This window comes from Vigna angularis, chromosome 6 (assembly GCF_016808095.1).
Source record: "Vigna angularis cultivar LongXiaoDou No.4 chromosome 6, ASM1680809v1, whole genome shotgun sequence".
NCBI lineage: Eukaryota > Viridiplantae > Streptophyta > Magnoliopsida > Fabales > Fabaceae > Vigna > Vigna angularis.
In genome coordinates this window covers 792,308-801,164 of record NC_068975.1, presented here as the reverse complement: position 1 = coordinate 801,164, position 8,857 = coordinate 792,308, and the positions used below count along the sequence as shown (strand labels likewise).

Below are 8,857 nucleotides of genomic sequence, written 5' to 3'. Positions count from 1 at the left end.
ATGAAGCTTTCATACTTCTTATACCAATGTCTTGGAGTTTTTTTCAAATCATACAAGCTTTTCTTTAATCGCACACCATGCTCTTTTTTCTTTCTTCTAAGAAGCCTTCAGGTTGATGCATGTAATTTCCTCATCTAAGTCTCTATGAAGAAATGCATTTTTCACATCTAGTTGTTTAAGGTACAATCCTTCACTGGCAATAATACCTAAAACAAATCTAATAGTATTGAGCTTTACAACTGGAGCAAAGATTCCAGTGTAGTTAACTCCTTCATTTTGCTGGAATCCTTTGACAACTAGTCAAGTTTTGTATCTCTTAGACCCATCATGATCCTTCTTCACTCGATACACCATTTGTTGTGAAATGGCTTATCAAAGCGGTACGGTAGAATGATTAACATGAACAAATAAACCAAGAAGGGGGTGAATTGGTTTCCTTTCCCAAATATGTGCCTTTTATAACTTTCTCTTAATTTTATCTTACTTGGCAGATAAATTTAACACTTAAAATAGAGTAAGGGATGAGAGAAATTGCACATATGATTTTATACTGGTTCAGATCACAAGGATCCTACATCAAGTTGTTAATCCCAAATGGAGATTAACGTTTCACTATCATAAAACCAATAAACTATTAGAATCACACAGAAAAACAAGTTTAAGAGTTTAGACACACTTCTCTTGTTACCCCAAGAGATGATACTCACTTTTCCTGATGACCACAAAGGATGAACACCTCTTTTGAATGCTTTACGAAGGATGAACACTTCCTTTGACTTTTTACAAAGGATGATAGGCTTCACTTAGCAGCAATAACAACACTCAATCACACTCCTAATGAAAGTTCTCGCTCTTTCCAACACCAAGGTCTCAAAGCCAAAGTACAAGAAATACAAAAACCCTAAGTCCACTTTACTCAGTTTAAAATATGCAGTTGTGTATTAGAATGTGAGTCTAAAACATCTTTATAAAGACCTCACTTAAGGACACCTCCAAAAATTTGTTGTCAACCTTTTCTCGCATGATAATGAATGATCTCATTTAGGTAATCCATTACGCATTTAATGAATGCACAAAGGTAAAAAAAATGCTCAAAAACTCCAACGGGTAGTCGTGATAATCGATTATTATAAGTCATAATCAATTATGGATAATAAATTATGGTAAGTCAAAATCAATTATGGATAATCGATTGTCATTCTCTGGTAATCGATTATTCTAGAGGCCAAAATAGAGTTTTTAGCATTTTTGAAAACCTCTCTATGATAATCGATTATCTTAAGTAGCTAATTGATTATTGTAGATTATGTTTTACTCCAAAGAAAATTTTAAAGCATAAATTACAAGGAATCAAACAAAACATTAAGCCCTGTACATAAACTACTTAAGTACAAAATTTTTAACACATAAACAAGTATTCATGAAAGTCTTCTTGCAAAGGGAGCACTTGAGACTTGATTTGGGCATCATGAAAACTTCTATGTTTCATGATTTTGCTAACAATCCTTTTTCTCGATAGGTAACTCTACTAGTTCCCATGTCTGATTAGACATTAAAGTCTCCATCTCATCTTTCATGGCAAGTCCCCACTTACTAACATTTGTCATCTAACATGCTTCCTCATAATTTTTAGGCTCTCCTCCATTAGTTAGCAATAAATAATTAAGATATCTTATATTAGATACATGAGGCCGAGAAGACCTTTGCAAAATAGGAGCTGAAATAGAAAGTTCTAGTGTGTCAAGTTCTTCATCATTATTATTTTCAATTAATTCCTCTGACCGAGGAGTCTCAATTACAGGAGTTTCTAGGACATCGTCCACCTCCACATACATTGGCCTACTCTTATATGAATTGTTATTGAATGTGTTATCCTTGTCCTTATACATCACCTTTTCATTAAATATCACATCTCTACTATGGATCATCTTTCTATTTTCATTATCCCATAACCTGTAGCCAAACTCATCTTCCCCATAACCGATGAAAGTGCACTTTTTCGATTTAAGATCAAGCTTATTTCTACCTTGATCACTAACGTGCATCTATGCTACACAACCAAAAACTCTAAGATATGAAAGTTTTATCTTTTTACCACTGCATACCTCTTCTGGTATTTTGTGCTCCAATAGAACCGACGGAACTGGGTTGTTTAAGTAAGTTGTTGTGTTGATTGCTTATACCCAAAACTACTTTAGTAAGCCTGATTGCAAACGCAAGTTGCTGGCTCACTCTGTCAACATTCAATTCAAATGCTCTGCCACACCATTGTGTTGAGGCGTACTTGGCATGATCCTCTTCATTCTGATTTCATGCTCATAGCAAAACTATTTAAATCTAGTGTCTTCATATTCACCACCATTATTTAATCTAAGCTTTTTGATCTTTAATCCTGTTTTATTTTTTACCACATGACTTTCCAAATTTTGAAAGCCACAAATACTTCAGACTTACTTTTAAGAAATTATGTCCATACCTTCCTATAGTGGTCATCAATAAAAGTCACAAAGTATCGTTTACCGCCAATAGATGAGATAATTGTTGGACCCCAAACATTAGAGTGAACAGGCTCAAGCTCTTTTTCTTCAGGGTTCTTTCACTTGTTTGAAAGCTAACTCGTTTTTGGTTTCCAAGTATACAGTCTTCACACATGACAATTTCTATTGACCGAAGACTTGGTAGTTTCTCCTTTGAATGCATGATCCTCATCCCTTTCTCACTCATATGACCTAACCTTCAAGTACCTGGAAAAACATTAGAAGGGGGGTTGAATAATGTTAATGAATGGATAGACCAAGGGTCTATACGTGAGATGTTAGTCATGACATCAAGGGTTAAGATCAAGGATCGATGATCGATGATTGAGATTGAGTAATTCCTAGTGATTGAATTGTTATGTTAGAGGATTAGGAATTCTTTTGTTATTACTATTATGTATGTGGTGTTTGATTATTGTTGATATAATCATTATGTTTATATTTTATTATTTTGATGGTTTTAGTAGTAGCTTACCTCATACATGTTTGTGTGTTTGTGAATGAAATTATTGACAATGATCGTATAATGCATTATACGTGAGTAGATGATTTTGCAGATGATGTTGAGACATAATTGATTCGAGAGATGACAGAAGATAAACTTAAAGTTTTATTCAAGGTTATTGCATTTGAATGTTAAAATAATGTAATTGAAACTGTTTTATTTTCTTCGTTTGAACAAATGTTTTTTTAATTATTATTTTTTGAATATATTATATCATTTAAAGGTTAAGGTTTTTGAAAATATATTTCCACACTATGATAAAGTTTTAAATTTTATCGATTTTTAAATAACTTATAACTTCCTCGAAACTTGACATTACAAATTAAATAATTAATATATACATATAGACAATTCTTATTATTAACATACAATTAGTATATCATAATATATATTTAATGTATATTAATATATAAATTGTATAGACAAACGCACAATTAATGATAAGATATATATAATTGTACATTAACTATTCCTATGATATATAAAATAGTACAATTAATATATAACATTTAATATTCCTATGATATTAATTATACATATGAATTTTTAATATGCAGTTAATTGTATAATTAATATTTACATATATACATATACATGATTCTTATTATTAACATATAATTAGTATATCATATTATATATATATATATAATTTATATTAATATATAAATTATATATTAATGTACAATTAATGATAAGATCAAAATAATATTATGTAAAAAAAATTAATAATAATAAAAATATTATAAATATAATTAAAATATTTATAATTTAATAAAATAGTATAAAAACATAAAAGAAAAAGAAAAACATAAGAAGTGATGATAATAACATCTCTTGGAATTCTTTCCGAATAATAGATGAGTAATAATTGTGTAAGACTTTTTCTGGTAAGACAACATTGATCAAAGTAGTAGCTATTTCTAACCGTTTTAATCACACAGTTGTGGAAATGGCTCATAATTTGGTTCACACAGATTTCAGCAACAAGTAAAGCAGGACATTAATTTTGAGAGAAAAGAAGTTGCATTAGGAAGAGAGAGAGAGAAAGAGAGAGTTGGTTAGCTGTTAAATTCATTAATTTCAGCCACCAAAAGTTAGGAAGCTCATCCTCTCCTCTATTTAACTTCATCTTCTTACCTGTCTCTTCACATGCCAAAATTAACCCTTCATTTTCACACTCTGCAAGACCAAAATGCTTCACACCAACAAAATGATTCCAACCACTGCCACCACTCTCACCATCGCTTTACTCCTTGCACTGGCTTCTTCTGCCACATCTGCGCCATCTCCGGCACCGGAAACCGCCGCGGCTCCGGCGCCGGGAGTCGATAGCTGCTTCTTGGCACTTACAAACATGTCAGATTGCCTTACCTTTGTGGAAGTTGGGAGTAATTTGACAATGCCGGAGCAAGGGTGCTGCCCTGGGTTGGCAGGGTTGATCGATACCAACCCCATTTGTTTGTGTGATTTGCTTGGTAAACCTGACGCTATTGGATTACAGATTGATTTGAACAGAGCCTTGAAGCTACCTTCAATTTGTAAGGTTTCTACTCCTCCTGTTAGCGCCTGTGCAGGTAATTTCTCAATGCTTCTTACTTACATTTATGTTTGTTTTGATCTTGTAAATCATGGGAGTTACTCAGCTCAAATTGCTTTCTCTTAACCTAATTATGAGTTAAGAATTTCAAATTCCTTCTAGTATAGATCCGTTAAGTTTGGTGTGATGTTGTATGAAGTGTTCGCCATAGCGATAGAGATTGTGTATTAATAATGTCACCGACGCCACCTAGAGAGGGCACGTGAAGAAGCTACAGCACTTTTAATATTGAAGAAGGCCAACTTGAATAGGGATGGTACTATTTTTAAAATATCATTGGCAAAATAAAATTTTTATATTATAATGCAAAGGAAAGTTTGACTATTAATTACAAAGTTAAATCCTTTGAAAAGAAAATATCATTAAATAAAATAAAAATAATTACAATAATTTATATATCTAATAAAAAATTTAATTTTTTTCTTTTAGATGAAAATTAAATTAGCGTTTATCTAAGATTAGCATTTTCAGTATACAAACGCCTTAATTTAATGTATTTTGGACATGTTTCAAATAATTTTTTCATTATATCCTTGATCAATAGCTTATTACCAAGACCCTAAATATTTTTGTAGTTGGTTGGGTAGAATTATAGAAATATTGAAAGAGCTCTATAGCATTATTTTTGAGAAGTGAATTAATGGTACCCAATTTAAGTTTTTCACTTTATCTTTTATTGAAATAGTTATTGTCCACCTCTGCAGTAGCGTTGTTTGTGTTGGGTACCCCCACATTCACAATAAATAGCCACTGGAGCTACCCAACCATAACAGACTTTGTAATTTAGTACTGTGGGACCCATATTTATTACCATAACAGCTTTTATGAAACTTTACATATTCTTTTCTATATCATTTGAAAAAAATAATCTAAATTTTAGATTCATATCATTTTAATTAAATTAGGAACAGTTGTATATCTCAGATCATTAAATGTGTCCGTGGTAGAAATATCTTTCTTTTTATTTTTCCATTTTAAATTATAAAATATAATAATAAAACTTACTGCATAAAAAATAATTAATATGTAATGAACAATAAGTTAATAAAAATACAAGACTAAATATTTAAAATAATTTAAAACTAAAATAATATATTATTATAATGTTAAAACTAAAAAGAAACTCTTCGTGAACAGATAATGAAGTAAATTCTTTTGCAAAGAAATCAGGTTAAAATTATAACTTATAATAATAATAATAATAATAAATAATATATTAAAATTATATTATAAATTAGTTCAGTTTGAATCAGTTTAATTTAATAGTGATTTAAATTAAAAAATTTCAGTCATTAAAAATTAAAAAATTTAAAGCATTTCAAAAGGTTTCATTATTTAGTTAAATCAACTTCAGTTTTATTTGAAACAAATTTTTTCTTTTATTTTTTATCGGTTCAGGAAACTTCAGAAATTAAATTATGACTCAAAATTTGTAGTTCTTTTTTATATGGTTCAGCTTTCTTTTTTTCTTTTGCCAGTAATTTAATGTGATTATGGTGAATATTATATATCATCGTTTAATATAAATTAAAATTTAAAAAATAAAAGATTTATTTTTGTGTATACTTGAAGTGGTATATTATAATCTTTATTAATATATAAAATAAATATTTCATTTAGAATTAAAAAAAATAAAATAGAAAGACATTTAAAATATTTTAAAACTTAAATATTAACAACATTTAAAATATTTTTTATTTTTATAAATTTATTTCATTACAGTTTACAAAGAATTTATTTTGTATTTGTATATTGAAGATATTTAATTTTGGACTTTCTTTCTTAATTGGCAGCTGTGGGAGTCCCGGTGTCCTTGCCTCCATCAAGTAGTGAAGGTTCTCTTTCACCAAGTAAGTTTTCCATCACTTTTTTATATTCTTTTCCATAGATTGAAGTAACAAAATGAAAAATATAATTGTGTTATACATTATTAAAAGTTTATTTCCATTATAAATTTTCAAACTCATCATTAATTTTCTTCAGTTATATTATTTATTTTGGTTTAAGTAACATGTGACTATATAGTTTTAACAATGTGAAATTTGATGTTAATAATTTATTTGATTATAAGTAGAAAACGTTAATGTATCTTTTAATATAATATTTGCTAAAGTTTATTATTAATCATGTAATTCTTTCTTTTAACAATTGAACGACACGTTAACATCAAAATTGCTTAATTTTATTAGTCATGACTTATTTTATTTCTCGACAATATAATGAAGGTATGGCACCAGAAGCCCCTAGTCCTTCAAATAATCCTGCTTCTAGTCCTGGTAAGTTTTTTAAATGTTATATGCATCTTATCTTCAGTTCTTATATTCATCTAGTGAAAGTTGATTTGAAAATAGAAAAAAACAAATAAAATATAGCCAAAATTATATTTAAGTGAAATAACATTCTCACACACTGGATTTAAACTTTGATAATACAAATAAAATACAGCCAAAATTAATTTAGGTTTACCAATTTAACTACAGACTTTATCTTATAATTTAATTTATAGGATTGAGTTAGTTTTAAAGTTTCACTTATAATAAATATTAAATTTAAATTTTCTTATAATTTTTATGTATATAAAGATCAAGCAGGTGGTCCAGCACCTTCTTCTTCAGATACTTCTACAAGGCCTGCTGGAAGCATAAATGGAGTTTCAGCCATTAAAGCGTCTGCTTTGACAAACTTCATTTTTGGCCTCTCTACTGTCTTTGCCTCTTCATTCTTCTGATTTTATACACATTTATTCTCCGTGTCATTATTTTAGTGGTTGGTTCTTTTATTTCCTCATTATTTGTGTATTTTGTGAGCCACTTTCACTGAACTTTTTGTTGTAATTTAATGCACTCTTCTAATTATTACTGTCATTATTGTTTGTATTGAACCACACACTTTAATAGCTTCTTCCTTGCATTATTAGCTCCTCATTTTTTTAATAAAGCCTTTTACATGCCTTACAAAACAACACTTATCTCGCAATTTACTCACCTAACATTTACAATGCTTATCAATTAGCATTTAAAATATATTTATTTAAATATAATAAATATTAAAAGTAAAAGTAATAACTATTTAAAAAAAACTAAATATAACGAAATTCTAAATCATTGTAATTTCTTGTTAAGATTCTTATGAAGTAACAACTCAAAAATAATTAGCAGAATATCATACTACCAATTTGTTCATAATATGATTAATAATAGTTAATAATACTATGAAATATATAATTTATTATAGTTAATAACACGATGAAATATATAATTTATGAAAATGAATTCGAGTCAACACAATTTACTTAGGCTTTAGTTTGGATTGACTTTAAAAGAAATTAAAATTTTAATATAGGACAATTTTGAGTCGAATTCACTAAAAACTCGGTTCACTAATGTTGAACCTATGATAAGTTGGGTTGTCTTATCAACCCATCCAATTTTTTTAAGTTATATTATTATATTACAAAATTTGTTATTTTTTTGGATTACCAACCTATGGTAAACTAAGTTGGTTCACCAATCCAACCAACTTGTTATTTTTTAGTTATATTATTAACATCATTTGGATTGCACTTTATAAGTAAAGTAAGTTAGTAAGTCAACCAATTTCACTCACCAACCCGTGGTGGACTGTAACATCCCAAAATATAGTATAAACTGCATAATAAAATATTTACATAAATTGATATGTTAGACTAGTTAGCCACCTAGTAATAAGGAGTTACTAATACAGTTATCCCAAATAACTATAAAATTTAAAACTTTGAATCAGAGACCTATTTTACATAAAACTATGTACAAAACCGAACAGTTTGTACTAAACTAGTGGATCTTCTCCTTCCGGAGCTTGCTCCACCGAGACCTCTTCTACTTCTGCTCACATCCATCGGATGATCATTGCAAAGGATAAACCGAACGGGCAACCATGGCAAAACAGAAAAGTAGGGTAAGCTAGTGTAATTTAACAATCAGGTTAACATACAATTCAACAAACAAATAAAACACATACAAACATATGACCAACCATTCTACTTTGACTGTCCGGACTGGTATGAATATGTAGCTTTGGCCGTTCATGCACTCGTGGGTGTAGTAACTGGAAACCCATCAGTTGTCACACAAGGTTAGCCTGTTATACCTCACCTAAGGTCTTCTCCCTTAAACTTGGACCTCCTACTATTCTCACGACATGAATTACACATCTCTACTTGAGATTTGATAACCATTA

The 8,857-nt window shown here is 29.3% G+C and overlaps 1 protein-coding gene across 1 annotated transcript; it reads left to right on the top strand.

Annotated features, from left to right (window-relative positions):
- Positions 1–4,058: 4,058 nt before the first annotated feature.
- LOC108319994 (non-specific lipid transfer protein GPI-anchored 12) lies at positions 4,059–7,520 on the top strand. The gene is made up of 4 exons (XM_017551332.2): positions 4,059–4,616; positions 6,433–6,489; positions 6,865–6,915; positions 7,222–7,520. The coding sequence occupies exons 1-4, from the start codon at positions 4,235–4,237 to the stop codon at positions 7,365–7,367; spliced, it is 636 nt and encodes a 211-aa protein (XP_017406821.1). The 5' UTR covers positions 4,059–4,234; the 3' UTR covers positions 7,368–7,520.
- The last annotated feature ends 1,337 nt before the right edge of the window (positions 7,521–8,857 follow it).

Coding starts and splice junctions, on each gene's coding strand:
- LOC108319994 (XM_017551332.2), top strand. CDS start 4,235: ATGCTTCACACCAACAAAATGATTCCAACCACTGCCACCACTCTCACC. Junction 4,617..6,432: donor TCCTGTTAGCGCCTGTGCAG/GTAATTTCTCAA, acceptor CTTAATTGGCAG/CTGTGGGAGTCCCGGTGTCC. Junction 6,490..6,864: donor TGAAGGTTCTCTTTCACCAA/GTAAGTTTTCCA, acceptor AATATAATGAAG/GTATGGCACCAGAAGCCCCT.